Below are 22,680 nucleotides of genomic sequence, written 5' to 3' on the forward strand. Positions count from 1 at the left end.
CCTTAGCAGCTTTTGCAGAAAGCCACTAATGTTTCAGCTCTACATAGAAGAAAATTTCTTAGCTGCATAACTCCAGTAAAAATCCCAAGTTAAGAAAAATCATTGAAGTAAAAAAAAAAAAAAAAAAAAAAAAAAACATGTCTTTTTGTTGGTTTTACCAAATTTGGGGTTCTTCTGCAGTGGAGATGGGTCAAACACCAAAGGGAAAAATGGCAACATGAATGGGTATCTGAGCATAGATTAAAAAGTGTCAGATTTTGAAATGGTTTTCAAATTTCACTTCCTCGAATCATCATACAACCATAATAACAATTTCTTCTTTTTTTCTTTCTTTGCTTCCTCTTTTTTTTGCCACAAAACAATGGTTATTTGGATGGCTCTATTTCACATAATAATTTTGTAGATTGATGACAACTCAAGGAGGCAAACCTACTTGTCATCAGGAACAGAATTCAGTGCAGTGAAATCGTTGGTACTGGGCAGAATGCTAGGTAAGTAAAAGAAAGAATCTTTTTCCTGGCCATAATGTATAAGCATGAATCAGAACACACACACACACACACACACACACACACACACACATACACACACACACATGCTCCCACTTTATCATGTCAAAAGGAACATCTTGCCTTATTTTAGTTGGGGAGGTCTCTATGAGTAATGGTGACTTCCTTTGACTGGGAACAGACAGCACTGATCTCTGCCATGGCTCTGCCACCATCATTGTGCTAGAGAGTCTCATGTCAACTTGACACAAGCTAAAGTCATCTGAGAGGAGGGAACCTCAATTAAGAAAATTCACCCATAAGATGGGGCCATCATCAAGCCTCTTGGGTAATTAATGGTGAATAAGGAAGATCTCAGACCATTGTGGGTGGTGCTGTCCCTAGGCTAGTGGTCCTGAGCTCTATAAGAAAGCAGGCTGAGCTCCTGCCTCCAGGTTTCTGTCCTGCTTGACTTCCTACCTTAACTGCTTCTGATGATGAACTGTCATATGGAGCTGTGAGTGAAATAAATTGTTTCCTCCCCAAGCTGCTTTTGGTCACGGCATGTCACTGCAGTGATGGCAACCTAAACTAAGACAATAATGAAACATGATATAATTTTCCTGCATCAAAGATACCAAGGTAGGAGTAGCAATGAGTATATCAGTCAGCTGCTGCTGTTTGAATGCCCCATGTCCCTTCAGGCTCATTTGTTAGTGATCCCCAGCCAGTGGTGTTGCTATAACCTTTAGAACGTGGAGTCTTGAAAGATGCTGCTTATCACTGGGGGGTAGATTTGAGACTTTATCGCCCAACTCCACTTCCTGTTCCTCTCTTCTTCCTGTTCTACTAAGATAGGACAGAAGTAGGTGTCCTGTGTATCTGCCTACTCCAGCCACCATCACACCACCTACCGTCATGTCTTTTTCCTCTCCACGGTGGTTTTTATTGCTCTGCTTACAAGCCAAGGTAACACTTCCTCTCTTGAGTTCTCACCAAACATCTGACCATAGCAGCAGAGAAAGTAATGGGTATGTTTGAAAAATAGACAGACCTCCACTGAAGGGTGAAACTGGAATGAGGTGTAGAGGAAATGAAAGCAATTCCATTGGGGGAACATGATTTTGGCTGTGCTTTGTGCCGTGTTTTACCCGTTGTGTGGTGTATTTACAGATACTCTTACATAGACACACCTTAATGCCTTATAATTCTTACCCGTTTCCATTAGCAATCACATTAAAATAAATATATTCTGCCTCTAAAAAAAATCATAATGAAAATGCAGTTACCATCAAGGACTATGTTGAAACCTGAGAAATCAATGTAAAAGCTTTTATTTTCAGGTATAAATGAATAACTGAGTACTAATATGTCACATTCTTTTATAGAAGGGGGCTTTTATAGTCTGAATTTCATTCCTATCCAATATTTGGTAGCAACCTAGAGTCTTTTGTCCAATGTAATCTTTTATCTTTTGACCTTGTCATGTATTTGTACCTGGATTAATCATTCCTTATGTTCCCTGTACATCATCTTAAAATCCTGAGAATGTTTGATTAAACCCATGGGTGAATGATCAAAATATTGGCCCTGGAGAAGGTTAATAGCTAGCTTTATAAATATTTATAGGCTTTCAGGTAGTGTGATGAGCACCCAAATTATGTGCTCCTGCGCTCCAAGCAGCAAAACTATCTTAAATCTCAACGGCCATTATATATATATATATATATATATATATATATATATGTATGTATCCTCAACACAACTTAATTATTTGGAAACATAATGAAAAATTCAGAGTGAGCCTCACAGAGTTAATTATACATACTATATAATTATATCATATATCTAACTACTTAATGTTGACATATCATTTACTCTGAGGAACACAGAGTCCGGCATATTGGATATGAGATGGTGATTCTATTTTACCTTGAAGCTTTAGGATGGACTCAATCCTAAATCGGATGTGTAGTTAGAAGATGAAACCATCTGCCTTTGAACCTGTGGGTGTGAACACTTATTAGTTTCATAATAAATAAAATGTAAGTGCATAAAGCAATGAGTGGTTGAGTTGGTGGCATAAAATGTGATAGTGGCATTTGGGAAGCTGAGGCCATTAGCAGACAGTCTGGTATGCACAGGAAGAATCTGTCTAAAAAAAAAAAAATCAAAGTTGAACAAGGATGACACCTATATGTACATCAGGGTGGGTAGGGAGGAATCCACAAATCACTACAGGAAACCAAGGAAAGCTGAGAGAGGTCTTCCCCTGGACAAACACACCAGTTGATTGTCCAGTGCCAAACAGTCAGCTCTGAAATATATACAAGTAGCATTTTATGGGCAGAGTGGGTTATATTTATATTTATACACACACACACACATATATTTCTATACATATATGTATTCATATATATGTTTCTGTTCTTTAAATTTATGATCTCTTTTTCATTAATTGTTATTGCACGAGTATATGTCTAAATAGATGTATACACACACACACACATACACACACAGAATAATGAATTAGAAGGAAAACAGGAAAGGAAATACAGGAGGCTTTGGAAGGAGAAAGAGAAAGGGAAGAATGTAACTATGTTATAATCTCAAAAATAATCAAATTTAATACAAAGTTAGCAGGACAGCTTCTATGGCCACTCTGGAAACTAATACAGAAAAGCAGGAATACGAGAAGTTGCTTAAGATGACCACATCAGGGTTTACTCAGTGTTTTTACAGCACACACCATCCAGCTAGTGCAGACTTACAGCTGAGATGGTGGAACCTATCTTGCTGAACTATGGGCATTCCTACTTGAAGCCAATGTTGTGAGTTGATCATCTATCACCACCCCAGATTTAAAGACCTGTTTAAATGCATCAAGCTATGTCAATACTAAAGTATTTACTAGCAATCTTTAGATACAGAGAGAAAGTCTAGTTTATATGTTAAAACTTTTAAACATGAGTAAGCAAAACCATGTGAACTCTGTCTCCCAAGTCAAAACACTGCCTGCTGCTCTTGGAGATGCAACTTACTAAACATGTGGACATCACATGCAACCCGTCCCCATTTACCACTCTTGCATTTCTTTGGCCTTTTTGAATTCAGTGTGAATTAATTCTTTTCTTTCCAATAAACTCTTTCCAATGGGGAAAGCTTTTTAAAAAGCCTAAAAGAAACAAAACCAAAACACTAGTTAGGCCCTCAGTTAAAAACAGAATACATTTTCCCAACTTGACATTGAGAAATCTCTCTGCCGACTTCTGGGAACTGTTTCTATCATTTCAGGCTGGCGTGGAGGTGAGTGTGTTGGCCTTTGTGAATTGGTGATGTAGGTTTGGATGAATAAAAAAAGGTGCTGTTCAGATCATTTCTTTTCATAACAACAGTGTTTTATTCCATTCATAGCAACGGCACTGCCCAGAAAGCCAACGGGGATTTGAGAAAGAATGAAATCCTGTTATTTGCGGCAAAATAGATAGAACTAGAGGTCATCAGGTTAAGGAAAGTTAGCCAGACACAGAAAGGCAAATGTTGCATGCCATCTTCTGCATGAGGATATTCCATAAATATGTAAATGAGGAATGAGGCAGGTTAATAAAATTTATGGTTAAAGTCAATTTTAAATACAATTCTAACTAGGTCTACATTTTCACTATGAGACCAAGTCAACAACAACAATATCACATCAATAATCCAACTGGAGCTAATTTTAGCAGTGGAGGTAATTCTTCTCTGTGACTTTGTGACTCTGTGCTATGGGGCAAATAGAAGGGGAACAATGACACCACAAGACAAAGCCAGGATGAGGCACAGGGGGTGTCAGATGGAGCCATGCCCTGAGCTGTGGGCAGTTTGTTGAAAATCTGTTCATAGAAAAACTCAGAAGAAGTCTTCCACTAAGCCTAGGTGTACATGGATACTTTTATTCATACAACTAAAGGTCAAAATTACAAAGTGTAAAAGTGTGCCCTTCTTTCAGACTGTATTATTATTAGAATCTATTCTGTCTATGAGAGGAAACATAAACCAATATCACATTCTTGTTATCAACAAGACATATTAAGAAGGTTTTCTGTGCATGGTATTCCCCAAACAATAGTATAAACTAATAAAAATGATCAAATGAATAAAAAACTTTCAATTTCAAGAGCTTTTATGTCTAGTAGATTATGAAATGAGGCACATATGCAAGAGTCAGAACATATGACCAACTTTCAAAGTTATGAACAATATTGACATCATATTTTGTCTTTAAATTTAATGCCAGGGTTTCTGATAAAATATTTTTGAGAGTAGACATATGTTAAATATGAAATAATTCAGACATTCAGATGCATCCTGTGAAGAGGATTGTCTTAACAAAACTGTACAATGATATTTCCTTTTTAATATGAATATAGGATAGTCATATGGAATTAAGGATGTTAATGTTTTTATTTAAATTGCATGTTACTCAAATGTATATCATTCATGTTGAAAAATTATGATTAAAATCCAAGTTGAGCAATGAACTTTATAATTTAAATCAATGTATGCTCCCAGAAGTAGAAGTAGTAATTTATTTAGCATGTACCTTAGGTATGGATCTAGATAGAGGACAAATCATTTGTAATTCAAAGGCAATTAGCAACTTGTAGTCAAACTTTGCATGGCATATGAATTCATTATAAAATATTAGAGTGTAAATTAGTCTATTCTATTATAGTATATTATGTTATCACAAAATAGATTAACAAACTGGCTTGCGAAGATATTAGTTTTCCAGAGTATTGCTCACTTTTTGACGTTATGTGTTGTTTAACTAGAGGTCTTTTGAGAAACAGTTGCCAAGAAGAGAGTAAGACGGGCATTTTATTTAGAGAGCACTGCAAGAGAAAACATGGGAGGGTTGGCTGAGTCATACAAACACAAAGGGAGTTGGCTGAGTTATGAAAGTATCATTACAGATGGAAGTACTGGGGTTGAAATCAAAGTCTGTTCCACCACCATACAGTCTAAGAAAGACTTGCCGTCCAGAGTCTTTTGGGAACTCTTGAGTCAAATCAGAGAAGTCCCATTATTGTGAGGAATTAGAATGCATGCTGTTTCTAGTCCTTGGCTAGGAGCAGTCTGTGAGAAGCATCATGTTGTCTAGAGTATGAGGTAGACTGAGAAGCCTAGCAGTTAGGGTCTAACTTAAGATCTCTGACGTACATCTTTATGGGCTCATATTCATCAAATATGCTATTTGGTTTTGGTTAGTCCATTTGCATTATTGGTTCATATATTAATTCAACTCGTGCTTTTTAATAACCTGCTCCATATACAGAGCCATGATCAACGAGGTAACAACCATCATGTCTGTGCCGTTAGAGCCTATAGAAAGATGCTTACACTAATTGTACCATGTTCTAGTGTACTTAATTGAGTATAACATACTCTAGTTGTGCTTTCCATGAAATGAGCCCATTTCTTTCCAAATTAAGATGTATAAAATACTTATTTTTAAAATAATAAATTCAGAATATTTCTTGTAATAGGCAGAATATAAAACCAACTTATGTTTGTTTAGTTACAATTTGTCTACATTTTCAACCAAAAACTTAAACTGGGAGCATTTACTGCTTTGACAGATGAAACCGCAGAAAAACAGAAAATTCTATTATCTCTTGGGTTTCTTTAACATTCTTTTAAAATTGGGAAGAAATGAAGATAATCTTGGAATTCTGTCATTGTTCAATATTACGAGCAGATACTGAGCAAAGCTGAAAAGCTTTAGAATCATATCTAATTGTGCCATGAATAATCTTTTAACTGTTTCTACGTCCCCATTACACTTAAGACATGGAGGGACTCAATAACTCTAGCAAAAATAGTAGATTTTAAACTATAGCAGGAGAATTAAGGTCTTATCCAGGACACTCGCCTCAGATAGGTCCATACCGATAGGTCATATCCCATTTATTTTTCAAGCCCATCAACTACTGTAAAGCTAAGACTTGAGATCTGTGCCTGGATAACTGTATGTGTTGGGTGTTTATTGAAATGAGTAGCCTATTCAGCTCATTCTGAGGAATGGCTTATGGCTATGTGGTATCATGTCTCATAGCTGTCCTTGTTTCCGGGGCTACAGAGGTAGGAAGTGTACCTACTGTCAGGCAGATTTAGGCCAGATATAAAAACAGTTTGGTCAGCAAGGAAAAGTGAGTCTATCAGATGTCTACAGAAGAGGTTTAAGAGCAAGATCCGATGTGCAGGACTCCTGTATGCAAAGCTTACTTCAACCTCACCAGCCAGAAATAAGAAGCGTGGTGACCTAGATAACCCAAGGACACTGACTTCATTAATAAACTGTGTGGTAACTCTCAAGTAATGACTGGTTATTTTTAAATCAAATTAAAAAAAAAAGAAGTGCAAGTTAGAATAAAAAAGATACAAAGACCAAAAATTAGTTTTGAGAATTCATCAGTTCTATAAACTATTGATTAAAAAAAAATACTTTAAACATGGCAGACTGACTTCAAGAATGTGCCCTTGCCAGTTACAGAGGGTCTTTTATGTCATTGTGAACTGGCTCTTAATAGACACTCATAAACACCATTTGTCCTAATCCAGTTATGCGACTAGAGCTGAGAAGCATCACGTCACAATACCTTGGGGATATTCATGATGGGAAAGAGAAACATATTTCCTGATTATAATTATAGAACAAATGATAAGATGGAAATTGGGGCTTTTTGTCAGAGCATACAATCATGTGTAAGTGCTTCCTGCGGGATGGGCGAGCACACTTCTCCCAGTGAGCTGTCTCACTCAGTGCTACCATTTGGCTGTCAAGCACCATAAAACAGAACTCTGCTTACACTTCAAAAACTCCCAACTGCGGAAGTGAAAGTCATTGATCCAAAAAGCATATAATATCAGGAAACCTGATAAAAATCTAGAAACCTGATGAAAAAAAGGAAAACATCAAAAACAATTCTGGAATGAAATGGAAAGAGGCATTATTTAATTATGAACGTGCTTTAATATGTCCACTCTGTGAATACATAAACAAATAAAGCTATAATATGGTAGTTAAGCTAAAATAAATTTATTAAAGAACTAGTGTGGGTAGGAGACAGTAGGAAGTGTTGGTCAGAGTGTAGAGTGTGGACCCATAACTGCAGTGGTGGAGAGAGGGCACATCCACAAGTAGGAGATACAGAATGATTTAGTCTGATGATGATCTCTAAGATGTGTCAGAGCATTAGGAATAGCATTTCTCAGTGTTTCCTGTCAAGTATGATGGAGCAATAGAGATGGGGTAAAAAATAACATTTTTTTTTACCAAAAATCAATTATTCCTGGGTTGTACCTGAATGTCGGGTTTGTTAACATTGTCAGAATTAAAAACAAATTGTTACAGTTCAGATTTAGTCCTGGAGGAGAGAGAGAAACTGATCCTTTTCCTTCTCATCTTTCCCATGAGGTACAGGTATGCCATTCCTTTATTAAGCATGCTCACAATTTTCATAAGCTCCCCTGTCAAAGAGAAAGTAGAGATATCTCGTTGGTTAGGAGTGCATACCTCTCTTGCAGAGGACACAAGTTTGGCTTCTAATATACACATCTAGAGATACAATGCCCCCTCCTGGTTCCTGTGGTTACAGTACTCATGTGCACATACCCACAGGTGTGCATACACAATGTATATACATAGTTTAAAAAATCTTTTTTAAAAGGTGAATGGTTTGTCAATGAATTCTCTAAGCTAAACATTTGTGAGGAGATTTTTAATGACAAGAGATTTTTCTGAGATGTAATTAATCAAAGAAACATGTAGGCATAAATTGTTTTGATAATTCATTAAGCTTTTATTGGGTTACAATTATACCAATTAAAAACAATCTCCTAATTAAGATAATCACATAATCTTAAAGTTGCATAAAACTTCTCAGGGAAAATATGCCTTTGTTTTGAATAATGATATAATTTAATTCATTGTAAAAACTGAAAAAAAATTACTACTCAGAAACTGAGTGAGGGTTATAATTGGCCTTTGTTGTTTTTTTTTATGACAAAAAAGTAACTATATAAGAAAATTGACATCAGTGACCTGTTGGTGCTTCAAGATGATGGTTGAAAGGTAGGTTGTAGTTTGTAGTTCTGCCTTTGTTAGGTTATACTTCCTTTACCTTTTTATGCTTGAGTTCTGAGACCTGCTCATGGGTTTCTTTCCATGTTAGAATAGATTTGAAAAACCTGCAGATTGCTTTCACTCAACTCAACAGTTGTTTTAGTGACAACCCATAAGGATCATTGATCCCTTCTGAGCCCGTAGATTGGAGAAATACACTTGGATTTAGGTATTTAGGTCAGGTCTAAACAAACAAACAAACAAACAAACAAAAAACGATGTGGTCTAAGCATATCTATTCTGTCTCCCTAGGGAATATTTAGGAAGGTTGAAATGTTCATTCCAAGGATATATTAGATAAAAATCAGCAGAGCCAAGGAGGTATACTCAAACTGTTGTAGTAAAGTTGATTTCTCTTTTAGATGAAGATGATATTTTAGTTTCAGTTATGTGTTTATATGTGCACATTTCTGCATGTGCGTGCAAGTGCACACATAGGTCAGAAGACAGGGTTCAAATACTCTTGGGATGGAGTTACAGGTGGCCGTTTGTCATCTGACATGGGGGCTGGGAACTGAACTCCAGTCTTTTGCCAAAGCAACAAGTGCTCTTCCGCACTGCTCTGTATCTCCAACCAGCATTAGATTTCTTAAAGACACCAATCTTGTACATCTATGTCTAATGACACTTAAGCTGAGACAGGCTCTTCTGAAGTGACAGAGAATTAAGGTTCTGAGAAAGCTATCTACTGGTAACTTCTGTGTGAACTGGGGCATAGAGCTTTACATCAGAGCAGTAGGTTTGTGTGCCAAGAGATTTACTTCTTTGTCCTTGTAGCTCTTGGCATCTACTTTGGCATTTGCTTTTACATTCACGCCTGCTTTTGTTTGGTGTAAATATGTACAGAAGCAAACTCGGCTGCTTGTTCTAGCCTTGGCTTCTCCTGTGATTCATGACACCACTTTCTGGCAATCCTTCCCTATCTTACCTAGGAAAGTTATTGAAGTCCTCTTTGAAGTTGGCCCCCTTTTCTACTGAAGACATTATGAACTACTTGCATTTATTCTCGTTTGAGTTCTTAGACTTTTAATTTGCAGTAGGTTATGAGAACCATGAGGAATTTTATAAAGCATTCCTTGTCATTGTTCTTATACTGACTGCCATATCTTTCTGGAAACACTCCTTTCTCTATAATAGAAAGGCACTCCATCAAATCCTAATTTCCTGGAACTCAATTTTTCTTGTAGGCTGTTTGTTAAATGATTTTTTTCTTCACACAAGCAGAAGTTACTCCCTTTGTTGGCATATACAATTGAGGCTTATTTAAAAAAATAGGTAAGACTGCCCCAGAAGTCTTGAAACACTTGAGAATTTTTATGACCAGAAACAAGAGCTGGAAATGGTTGTTCTCAATTCTCTCCTTTACTTTTACTTCTCTAGCCCCTTACACAAGGTTGGTATTGTAGGAATCAGATAATGGGAAAGAAATAGATTTTGCTCATTGACATTGTTAGAATAGTTGTCAGAACACACAGAGGATGCTGAGGGTTTTCTAAGGCTTTGTTTGCTCATGAGAAACTTCAGTCTACCCCATTTATCTTCTCTCAAAACTAGGCTGAATTCTGAGAAAAATGCTAAGCCCTAGAAGATTCTTCCCATGTTAACCCATCCTCCAGAGGTCCTGAAACAAGGAGTTGTTGGTCTAGTTGAATAGGAAGATCATACCTGGATGATGCCAGTGAAGAAGAAATTCTGGGGTTCTCTATCCAAGGGTTGGAGTATCTTTGTGCTATCCTGGAGAATTTTCATGTAAATCACTGGAAGCTTACAAATTCTGGGGAATGTGTAGTTTACCAAGGCTTCTAGACCATGTGTGTAAAGATCAACACCAGAGCACACCAGTGTGCATGTTTCCCTGTTTCTCAATGAGTTGATATTTGGTACATTTACATATTGCTGTTGCAGGGAGGAGTTTCCTCTAACAGCTTAGCTCAATGTGACACTGCACAGGGACACACCCTCCTGTGTGACCTACAGTCTCCCAGTGAGATTCAGCCTTCTGAGGCAGGAAATAACTGGGCACTAGTTAACAAATGGAAAATGAAAACGGAATTAAGTGAGCTTTGACTCTATGCTTAACACATTCAGGGCTATCTGTTTAACTACGCCCCATAGTCAATGCTTCCAGGAGATACCCAGTGTTTGCTGAATGTTGCAAAAGCACCCAATGTTGTTTTTAACTAATCTGCCAGGCTCCTCTCAATAAACTCAAGCTGACAGTCACAATTAATCACTAAAAGGGATTCAACATCAAAGAAAACAGAAAAGAAAAAAAATCAAGATTCTCTACATAAATTAAGCTATTTAAGAAGACAGACAACACAGATGAAACTCCGTACATGCAATTTAAGTAGATTCTAGTAAACCAAAGCAAAACAAAACAAAGAGCTAGAAGAACTGAAAATTCATCTGGATAAAATGATCTACATTGACATTTGAATTCAGTTCCTAGAAAATGAAGTGAAAGAAAGGTGTGTTTGACCCACACAGAAATAAGTTACGGTTAATGGGTGAGAAAGTAGAATAGATTTGCAGAAGTCACAGAGGAGACACAGGCTGAATAAAGTCCATCCCAGAGTGACCAAAAGGTCTGTTCCAAACAAAAGTCATGTGAAGTCTGTGGAGATTCCCAGGCTAAGTTAAAACTGAGCATATTGAAAGGGTTTGCTCAGTGGGGCTGGGGAGGTTGCTCAGTGGTGAAGAAATAGTTGCTGTTCTCTTCCAGGACCTGAGTTGAGGGCTCAGCATCCATGCTGGGCAGCTCACAGCCACCTGTTAACTCATGTCCCCACATTCATATGCAGACATATATCTACACATAATAAAAATAAATATGTTATAAAAGAAAGGATTTACCGATTTACTATGTCCTCTGCAGAATATTGGAAGGAAAGAACCCAGGAAAAGCAAAAGGTAGACTTACAAGAGTATCAGATACACTGGAAAAAATAGAGCCAGTTGCTCAGCAGTAGACTCTACACATCCAGGGAAATCAGCCCCACGGAGGCTGATTATATAAGAGGTCTTATTACTGTAAGCACAAAAGGGAGCCCAACCACAATGACCGATCCCTAACAGACATACATTCAGTGAAATGTCCAGGTTACTCCCTGCACAAAAGCATCACTAGTTTCTATTTCCATGTTTGTTATGTGCCCTCTCACTAAAGTGCATGGTACCTGAACAGCTGGGGACCTCTTTCTACCTTCTTGGTTCTGACAACAATAAACTGTAAAGGGTTAACTACCCATTTAAAATTTGGGAAGTATAAGTTTTTATACAGCAACTCCAATAGTAAAAATATGTTCACTTCTTTAAACTTGGAGTTTTCAGTCTGTACCTCATATGGGGCATTTTTCACCAGGGAAATAAATCATATAAAAATAAATAAATATTTGGCTCAAAACTGAAGAATATTTTAAAAGTCTCCATAACTTTTATTCAGTGTGTGGACATTATAGGAAATATAAAAAGTATTGACATTAACACATATGCCATTTTTAGAAATCATCAAAGTTATAAGATGTTCCTAAAATAAGATTTTTTATAAATATCTGTATGTCTGAACTTGAGTTGTTCACCTGAACATAGGCACTTTGTTCTAGGAATCCAGCAGATACTAAAATCTGCAGATGGTCTAGTGAGTCATAAAATGTGAGGTTATTAATATATAGCCTGCATAGGCCTTCCACACACTTGCAGTCATGCCCAGGTTACTCATGATGCCTAAGACAATGGAGATGCTACACAGTCATTAGACTCGATTGTTTAGTGAACAATGTCAAGGAAATGTGAGCCATACACAGCACAGCCTCTTTTTTATTCCAGTGTGAGTACGGCCTTTATAAATAAAAAATACGCATAATTGGAGGCATAATTATGTCATCCTTTAGACCCTAACATGTGAAGGTTGGCATGGCTTGCTAGTGAATATTTAAAATGACTTTTTTTAAAAACTTTTTTTTAGATTATAATAAAATTACATTTTACCCTTACCATTCCTCCCTCCAAAATTCTTACATATATCCCTCCTAGCTCTCTTCTATATTCATTCTCTCTTCTTAACTAGTTACCATAGCATGCATACATGTATATAACTTGCTCAGTCTGTACAATGTCAGGTATATGTATGTTTTCAGGGATGAGCATTTGGTATTAGATAAAAATTTTAAATGATAGTTTGGGTCTGTGGCTACTTCCGTGTGAGAATGTGGTTTGCACACTTGTCAGTGTGACTGGCAGTGGTGCCGAGGGCAGAGAGAAATTTCTCTTAGCTTTCAATTCCAGTCATGGAGAAGTCAAGGCAGGATCTTTAACCAGCTCGGAGATCCCATCTACAGTAAAGAACAGATACTACAAATGAGAACATGAGCGTTTGCTTGCTCGCCTGTGATCACCATGATCTCTCTACTCTTATACAGATCACTGCCCATGCCTAGCAAATGGTCCTATCCACAGTGGGCTGAATCTTCCCACATCAATTATCTTAATTAAGACCATCCCCTGTGGACATGCGCCTAGCTTGACTTGATCTAGATAATCCCTCACTGAGACTCTTTACAGGTGATTCTTCAAGTTGACAAACCATCACGAGGGCCGGTGATACATTTCTGGAGCTCTTGATCTCCTGTGTGAGTCACGGAGTGATAAATGCCCACTGCTACCCTTATCTAGGGAGGAGAAGCAGAGAATCAGGTCACAGCCTCCCAAGGCAGACTATTTGGGCCCAGATACCCGTCCTCTGATGCTGTTATGGCAATTGTGGTGCATGTACAACAGCGGGCTAGCAGCTGGGTTCCTTTTGCTTCTGTCCTTATTCTGAGAGTTAGCTCTGTTGAGCCTTTCCGACGCTACTGTTAAGGTCTCTCAGGTTAATGAACAGAGGATTTTAAGTATGGCTAATTAAGAAGGAGATGATGAACTCTTCTGGAAATGATTAAAGGCCATAACCAAAAAGTGATGCCGTGTTCCCAATCTCCAGGATTCTTTTTATAGAGAACGAGCCTCATAATAGGAAACCTTTCATCAATGTTATTTTTTATCATTAGATATAAAATGTGAATGAAAATGGAGCCAAAAGAAAATGGTCTTCAGAAACCTAGCTATTACAGGAAATGACAGGCTCAGAATTGAGATGCCTGGAGTTACTTAAAAAATAATGTTCAAGCCCAGATATCCCTCAAAGCAACAACAACAAAAGACATTGCAGGAGCTATGAGAAAAGGGAAGGAAAGGCTGAGCCATAAAGTGATCTGTGAACAAAAGAAGCTTGTGGTTTGGGGTTTCCAGGAGGCCTGGAGTCCAGAATATGTTATCCACAACCCTGTAACCACAGATAACTCACTAATAGCAATCCGGAGGCTAAGTGTCACATCTGTGTGGCAGCAAAAAGTTAAATAATAAGACAAAAATCTCTTAAAACGGTGTGCTTTATACTGTTGATAAACTCCCCGTGTCTGTCATATCATTGACAGAAAAAGGCATATATTTGTGTGTACATGTGTGAATGGGAGGGAGGGTGATGATGTCATGTCTGAGCCTGTCGGATGTACGAATACATCATATTATGATGACCTTTACACTTTAAAATGCTCTAGCGAGAGCTGGGTGTGCCATATATCTGTGATCCTGGTACTTGGGAAATGGATGCTGAGTATCAGGAGTCACCTTCAGCTAAACAGTGACTTGAAGGCTGGCCTACTCTATGTAAGACCTTGTCTCAAAAATTAAACCAAATCAAACCAAACCAAGCCATTAAAAAAAAGCACAAGCAGCTCTATAAATAAATTATCTTTATTTCCACTTAATTCTGGTAAAACAACTGCTATCTGTATCATTTGTTGGCTATTAAATTATCAATGAATATTTTAGCATTTGAATTAATCTCTGACTCAGAACAGACTTATTAACATGGGAGGAGTGGTTATCTACTTGTGGAGGTCACTTATTTGCTTCATGAAAGCCCATCATTGAGACAGAAAGCAATGGGATATGAAGGTTCTCATGCTGGAAACGAGTAAGGAGACATCCTAATACTTTCGGATTTTGGCCTCTACAACATGCTGGTATTAGTCTCCTGGAATGTTCATCAGGAATCATGTGGTACCCAGCCAGCTTTTAGCTGGAGGACCTTCTTAGGTTGGGCAATTAACAAGGGAGCTTCAGAGACCAATTTCCCTTCTAGCTTCTGCTTTTTTTTTTTTTTTTTTTTTTTTTTTCTTGGCTTAAATCTCAAAAGCTGAACATAACTAATTTCTAAACCTAGGACACATCTCTTGATATTGATTGAACACAATAAATATATTTTGATCTATCCTAAAATGTTAATGGCTAAGATGTAGGTGTTGGCAGGGTAGGTGCCTAGCATACACAAAATCGTGAGCTTGATCCCCATTAATGAATAAAACCAGGCTTGGTGGTACACTCCTGTAATCTTGGCACTTAGGTGATAGAGGCAGGAAATTCAGAAGTCCAAGGTCATTCTTGATGACATATGGAGGTTGAGAGTAGCCTGGACTTTGTGCTACCCTGTCTCAAAGGAAGAAAAAAAACATGAAATCATGTGACCCCTCATTAGTTCGTAGCCTCATCCATTTTTACTGTTTTAATCATCTGCAGAGACTACAGTATTCTTAACGAACCATTCTTGCTAACTTTCTTTATTCACACCGAAGTCTTAACCCTGTTTACAGAAAGATGTAGCAGAACTATTTCTCTCAACAAAGACGGAAGAGTTAGCAGTTGTACATGTGTTGCTGTTGTGTTCATGGATACAAGGAATTGCATGTCTACATCACCATTCTTCCTGTTTGCCACTGAATCATGCTGTGTTGTTTCTTTGTAGAGTACAGTGATATTGACCAGGAGACGGCACTGGCTGCAGCCCATGGCTTCACAGGCTGCCTCTCTGCAGTGCAGTTCAGCCATCTTGCACCTCTGAAAGCTGTTCTGCAACCTGGTCATCCAGCCCCTGTCACCGTGACAGGGCACGTGACTGAGTCCAGTTGTGTGGTCCCTGCTGGCACTGATGCCACATCCAGAGAAAGGACACATTCATTTGCAGGTGACTGAAGACTTTCTCCCTCATTGATGATAAATGGGCTTGTCCAGACTGGTCATTTTCCTAGTTTCATTGTGATTCTCATGATGGCTTCTGGGAATGGCTTTTGTTTACTCTTCAGGTTTCTCCTTCATCTATCCTTTCCTGGAGTTTTGATTTCATGTCCATTTGTAGATGACATTGTTAAAATTGAGAACAATAGGGACCTCCACATTCATCTCTATGACTTTGGCCTGATACTTGAATACGTTGATACTTGAGTTCTTCAGCATCTTCTCCTGTTTCTTGGGGTGGATCATTCTATTCCTCTCTGTGCTTTTATTGTAGATCACTCTGGAACGATGGACGACAGAGAGCCTCTCACTCATGCAATCAAAAGTGACTCTGCGGTGATTGGAGGTAGTTGGGAAGCATGAGTGAACTTTTTGCTGGGGTCTTATTTTTATTACCATAAAGCTGAACAGAAGCCTCAGAACACTATGAAAAAAATCCATGTACTCTCACTGGGGTTGTTGTTCAGTGGTAGCATGCCTGGCCAACAAAGCATGAAGTCTTAGGTTCAATTCCCAGAACAGGGGAGTAGGGGTGACTCACAGTTGCTATACAATGAATCTTAGTGTTTTTTTTAAAAAAAAATTCTTTGTCACCTCATACATGTGTATAACACATTTTGATTATAATCATTCTTTATTATTCTCCCTTACCTTCTCTTATCCTTCTCAGTCCATTCCCAATGAACCCCTTTGCAGTGAGTTCCAATCCTATATTCTTGCCTCTTGTTTTGTGTGAGCCACTGCCATTAAGTTTAATTAGGTTACCTGAACAAGCAAGTCAAAGGTTATCTACTAGGGCATGGGCAACTAACTTACCATCAGCTACACTAAAGAAAGCAACTTTCCTACTCCCAGCACTCATTAACAGCCAAAAGCTCTCAGAAAGGGGTGGGGCTTCTTGACTAGTCTCATATCCTCAGTACATACTTTGAAGGACAAGAGTGCGTTCACAGACTCACTTGTGCACAGCTTTTCAGGCACTGAACTTGAAGAAAGGGAGGGTCTATAACTTCCACTGGGATGGTCTCATAGAATCTTCCTGGATTCTAGGCATCCTTGGAAATTTTCTGTGTAAATGTGGATAATCTCATTAAAGCATCACACTCCAAAGTCTGTTGCTAAGCTATGTAAAAAAATGGACAGCATTTAACTTAAAATCATAGGGTCTGCTTTGTGCATTTAGTTCCTTAGACATACCATTGCTTCTGAAAGGGCCCATGTGAAGGCAGGAAAATTTGAGATTTAATTTAGATGTATACATTTTGTGTTTCTTTAATGCTTATTAAAGTAGATTTCATTGTTCAGACACACCTATAAAGGGATTCTACCTGTCCATCCTTATCAAAGCTTAGGTTAATAGGCTGAAGTGGTTCACAGTAATTTCAAATTGTGGAATTCACACTAAGAAAAATTTAAAAATACATTTCATGTGACAGCATTTTCTTGGAGGTATATGTTATTTAAAACCAAACTCAGAACTAAAGCTTTTTTTTTCCTGATTAATGCTCGTCAGAGGCTATTAATCAAAGCACTGAAATGTTAAGTGCCTTAACATTTCTCTACACTCTGAATATCATATGGATGCATAAAATAAATAACTATTCAGCCTTATATCCAGATAATGTGATTACTCATATACTTGAGAAACTTTTACGTGGCCCTCATACTTGATCTGCTTACTAATGTATTTTTAAATATTTTAATTTTATTTTTAATTGTGTGTTTGTGTATGTGTGTGTGTGTGTGTGTGTGTGTGTGTGTGTGTGTGTATGTGTGGCAGAACAGTGAAGTTGTCAGTGCTGATTGGTTTTGGTCAACTTCACAAAAACCTAGCCAATTTTAATTGAGAAAAAAAAATGCCTTCGAAGATTGGTCTATAGGCAAGTCTGTATTGCATACTCTTGATTGGTGATTGATGTGGGTGGTCCATTTCCCAGGACACAGTACCTTCCAGGCAGGTGGCCTGAGTTACACTAAAAACAAAACAAAAAACAAAACAAAAAACAAAACAAAACCAAAAAAACAGCATGAGCAAGGCAGGAGGAGAAAGCTGGTAAATAGCATCCTTCCCTGGCCTCTGTACATGTTTCTTCCTCTGAGTCCCTCCCTTGAATTTCTGCCCTGGTTTCCCCCATTGGCAGAACATGACTTTGTAAGATTGAAATAAGTCCTTTCCTCCCTGTGTTGCTTTTGGTGATGATGTTTTATCACAACAATTGAAACTTATCTAAGACAGTGCCCATAGAGGTCAGAAGAGGGCATTAGATCTCTTGAAGCCCTGGGTACAGGAAAATTCAGGCTGGAAACTGAATTCCAGTTCTCTGTGAAGCAATACATACTCTTAATTACTGGGGCATCTTTCTAGCCCCCTGCCTTTCAAAGATTTTGCTTTTAATTTTGTCAGTAATTGTAAAGCTTTTACTTTTAATTTTGTGTATAGGTATGTGTGCATGTGCATGTGGGGGTGTCTGTATGAATAGTTAAGAGTCTTGTATTGTCTCTCATTTATACTTAAACTGTTTCCAGAAGCTAGACACTATTTTAGATGCTAAACGATGACAGACACAGTTTCTCTCATTTATATTTCTGTTCTCCCCTTAAATTAAATATCTATAGATTAAGATACATGAAATAGAATTCTTCTTTAATTCCCTGACAAACAAAACAACCCCCCACACACACTCCCTTTTCTGTGTGATTAATTTGGTCTTGAGTTTAGGTAGTTACCAGAATAGTCTAAGGGAAACATATTATACACTAAAACCTTACTTAAATTTACAATATTTGTAGGGAGCTCAACATTTGAAAGTAGATTCTTGCTCAGACAAATTCTCTCTCTCTCTCTCTCTCTCTCTCTCTCTCTCTCTCTCTCTCTCTCTCTCTCTCTCTCTCTCACACACACACACACACACACACACACACACACAGAGAGAGAGAGAGAGAGAGAGAGAGGGAGAGAGGTGGGGAAGTAGGGAAGGAGGGAGGGAGAGGGAGAGAGAGAGTCACAGGGCAGGGAGAGGTTTGTCCCTCAGGTCCATGAAACCAGCATGCTGTCTTATTTTAATCTTTGTGGGGTTTGAGCTTTGGTGGCAGAGCAGCTGGAAATGGCCATCTAAGCTTGAAAGGTCTCATGCCAACTATGTGCGACTTGTCTGCTCATTCACAGCATAGGGTCCTCCACTGTGGTGCACTGTCTGGTAGTACTGAGGTAGAATTTTATCCTGTTGTGCCAGCCAGTCATAAATGAAACCCAGTGTGTAACTGTGGTTGATGTATTCAAACACTTTCTAGAGTAGATAATCCTCTTGTGATCTCAGCTGTGGGTAACCCTCCTCTTTGTTTATAAACAAAGTGTGGTATGAGAGAGGAGGATAGACTTAGTGAGCTATTTTAAATGGATGAAGCAGACATGGAGTGTTTCTGGTCAGACTGTGAGGATGCAGATTCAGGCAGACAGGAACTGGCATATGCTGCTCCCGAAAACACATCCTCATGGTGCTTTAGCTAAAACAGCACAGAGCAGAGCAGTTTGTTTTATTTACTATGAACATATTAAATGGCTTGTTTGGGGGGCAGGTAACTGGTAATTTCAAGGCATTTTCTTTGGCCACAAAAAGCAATGACATGAATCCTGCCCCAGATAAAAAGAAATAAATCACATATTTACAGGGGGAAGAAAAGAGTCAGAGACCATCTCCAGGGCAGATCGCTGGATGTCCCATCTAGACCAATGTGATGATGTCATGATAACATTTTATACCTTCAGTAGTACTCTAACATATGTTATCATTTCTCACCTTGTATATTTCCCAATCCCTCTCTCCCAGCTAGAGATTTTATAATAAGATGATTGAACTAGCTTTAGCCATTTAATTAATTGTTTTTACAGGGACGAGGGGCAAAATATATAACAACACATAAATACTCTGATTAAATTTGTTATTGGTGTGATTAAGTAGTGATGCCCATTAGTAAAATTACCAAATGCATATTAGATCCATTACTATCTTTCTCAGGTCAGCCTGACGTAGTCAAAAATCGGCTTATCATCAGCCATGCTGCCATTGGCCATGAAGATTCTGCTTAGTAAATCTTCCTGAAACTTCCAAATACCTTCAAGTCTTGATTTAATTTTACTGAAGACAGCTCTAAATTTATTTGTACTGAAGTGGAGTCTTAGGGCCTGTGATATAGCTCAGCTGGTCAAGTGCCTCCCCGGCATGTGTGAAGCCCTGGATTCTATCCATGGAACAGCATCAGCTGGATGTGGTTGCACACACTAGCGATCCTATGCTTAAGAGATGGGGAACAGGATGACCAGAAGGTCAAGATCATCTCGGCTACGTACCTAGTTCAAAGGCTGATACTGAGTCCCTTTCTCAAGAGAAAAATATATAAACAAACAAAATAATATGGAATCTCAGTTCTACTAAGCCAAATTTGATCCACACTGTTATTTTAATATCGAATATTGTTAATAACTCACATTTATAAGAGGCCCCAAATCACATGTGCCAGCTAGAGCACATCAAATGGACATGTGGCAGCTACCTATATTCATGTCTAATGAGACTAAACCAGAACATCATTGGCAATGAGTTCAAGAGCTAATCAGACAATGTAACAAAAGCTTATATCCCCTCTAAGATATTTACATAATGTTTTATTTTCAAAGTGCCTGGTTTCTCTGAAAAACTCCATACAACATTTCAAAGCACGCACACACACACACACACACACACACACACACACACACACACACAAAACTTATGTTCATCCATTGATGCCCTCATGACAATATTAAGGAAATTTTCAAAATCATTGTGACAGATAATACTTTTCCAAATTCTATTTTTATTTGGCTCTTTGAACTTTACCATTAGCATGAAATACCACTGGGCAATTTTATTTGACTAACAGATGTCCTTCGTTCAGTTCAGAGAGACCTAGGAAAGCTGGACATCTGAGCCACAATAGTTTGCCTCCCTGTAGACCTTTCAAAATACAAACAAATGTGTAGTTTAAGCACAAAGGATCAGTTTAACTCATGACTCAAATGTTTGCAGAGTATTTTGTGGCCTCAGGCATCCCACTTCAGCATGCACCTGACATACTTTATGAATATTTCCTATGCCAATACATGGCCCATTAAGAAGACTTGCAGTCAGGGCATCAAAACTTATGAAATGAATAATTTTTACTGTTTCATTGAGGACATTCTTAAATGAGTTTGGCTTTTGCCTGACAATGCAATGTCTTCTGCCTCACAAAGTCAGTGACTAGTACTGTAGTCTGGTGTCCTGGTCTTCACTTGGGCTAACCACTGGACTTCTCCTTACCTTCATCATGCACCATTGGTGGACAGTTCAATTCTAGGCACCTTAGAACTATTATGGAATACCAAATTGCATCCTATGTGTCCCCTTCCTAGGGTGTCCTGGGAATTATCTGGAGTCCACTGTTACACTTGGAGGATTGCATGTCACTCCAAAGTTTATAACCATGGGCTCAACAAAGAATTGTAATACTTCAAATATTTACAAAGAACTCAGAGTTTCAAAACTCAACATGCCTCATGAAGAAAGAATGTTAACGTATTTACATTTTATTAGCACCATTTGTGTGTATAACATAGTCCTCTTCAACAGTTGATTGAAAATCAACTTCATTGGCATTGTTATATATATTTAATCACAAAACACAATCCTTTTACTGCATTATACTTAAACTACAATTTTAAAAATAATTAAAATGTCTTGGTGTTTTATTATGAAGCCACACTTGGTCATAAAATTATGTAAGTAATGCTTCCTGATGAAAAGAAACACATGAAGCAGATCCAATATAGTGCACATTCAGGATAAATGGAAGCGACCCCACAAAGTTGATGGAATCCCTAAATAAACTTAATCCATTCCAGTACTACTTGAATAAAAAGGCAAGAAATTTTATTGTTTCCGATTTATATCTTAGAGATGGTTGACTTCAGTGGAAAATAATATTCTCAGTGTCTATTATGACCAAGGTCCTGACTGGGTATTTCTTTTCTCTTTTCTCTCCAGGTCTGATAGCTGTTGTGATCTTTATCTTGCTTTGCGTCTCTGCCATAGCCATTCGCATTTATCAGCAGAAAAGGTTATACAAGAGAAATGAGGCAAAAAGGTCAGAGAATGTAGACAGTGCCGAGGCTGTTTTGAAAAGCGAGCTTCAAATCCAGAACGCAGTCGGTGAAAATCAGAAAGAGTACTTCTTCTGATTGGCAGTGATCCTCTAACTTGGAAGGATGAGTTCCTTTTAATAGCCAGGGGCTCTCAGTGGACAAGAACTGCTCTAACCCTGATCGTACAGGCGATGGATCTGCAGCACGGCCATCTTGCCATGCCCAAGCTCAGGATGGCTCCAGGCAGCCTCCTCCAGGGATGTGCTCTTTCTAGCCATCATTCTGTTAAGAAAGGAGCTCATTATTGGTGTCCCTTTCCAACTTCTGCACATGATCAAAGCCAAGTTTAACTTGCTTCACAACTATGGTTTTTAAATGAGGAAACCTTAGCCCTTCTCTTCACCCTGTAAAACATAAGTTTCGTTAGAGGTAAGAACTCAAAACTGGACTATAAATGGCCTTGCTTTACTGGAGACCATATGTCCTGTTTGCTTTTGTCTTCACATGGTGTTGTTCATGAGCCTGGAAATGCTTCTGAGATCCTGTTTGGCTGGTGTTTGCATCTTCAGTGGCCAAAAGTCTATACATAAAGCCCCTTTGCCTTTCTCTGTATTACATTCAATACATCAATAGTCTGAAAAAATTGTTTTCTTGTCTTTGGCTTGTTTGTATTGCTCTTTTTCTATTCTGACTCTTTTCTGATATTTTTAAATGCATTTTGTTCTGAGTGTCTGACTTTTAAATCTGAACAC

General features: G+C 38.2%; 1 protein-coding gene across 5 annotated transcripts in view; it reads left to right on the forward strand.

Moving 5' to 3' along the window:
* CNTNAP4 (contactin associated protein family member 4) overlaps positions 1-22,024 on the forward strand; it is a gene marked incomplete at both ends in the record, with an annotated part of 284,081 nt that extends 262,057 nt beyond the window's left edge. For all 5 annotated transcript variants that reach the window (XM_080936900.1, XM_080936904.1, XM_080936903.1 and 2 more), the window contains 4 exons: positions 404-491; positions 15,500-15,718; positions 16,043-16,114; positions 21,831-22,024. In XM_080936900.1, coding sequence (XP_080793026.1) covers positions 404-491; positions 15,500-15,718; positions 16,043-16,114; positions 21,831-22,024 — 573 coding nt within the window. The remainder of the gene's footprint in view (positions 1-403; positions 492-15,499; positions 15,719-16,042; positions 16,115-21,830) is intronic.
* Positions 22,025-22,680: the final 656 nt, after the last annotated feature.

The sequence above is a fragment of the Micromys minutus genome (assembly GCF_963924665.1).
Source record: "Micromys minutus genome assembly, chromosome: 24".
In the NCBI taxonomy this organism is placed as follows: Eukaryota; Metazoa; Chordata; class Mammalia; order Rodentia; family Muridae; genus Micromys; species Micromys minutus.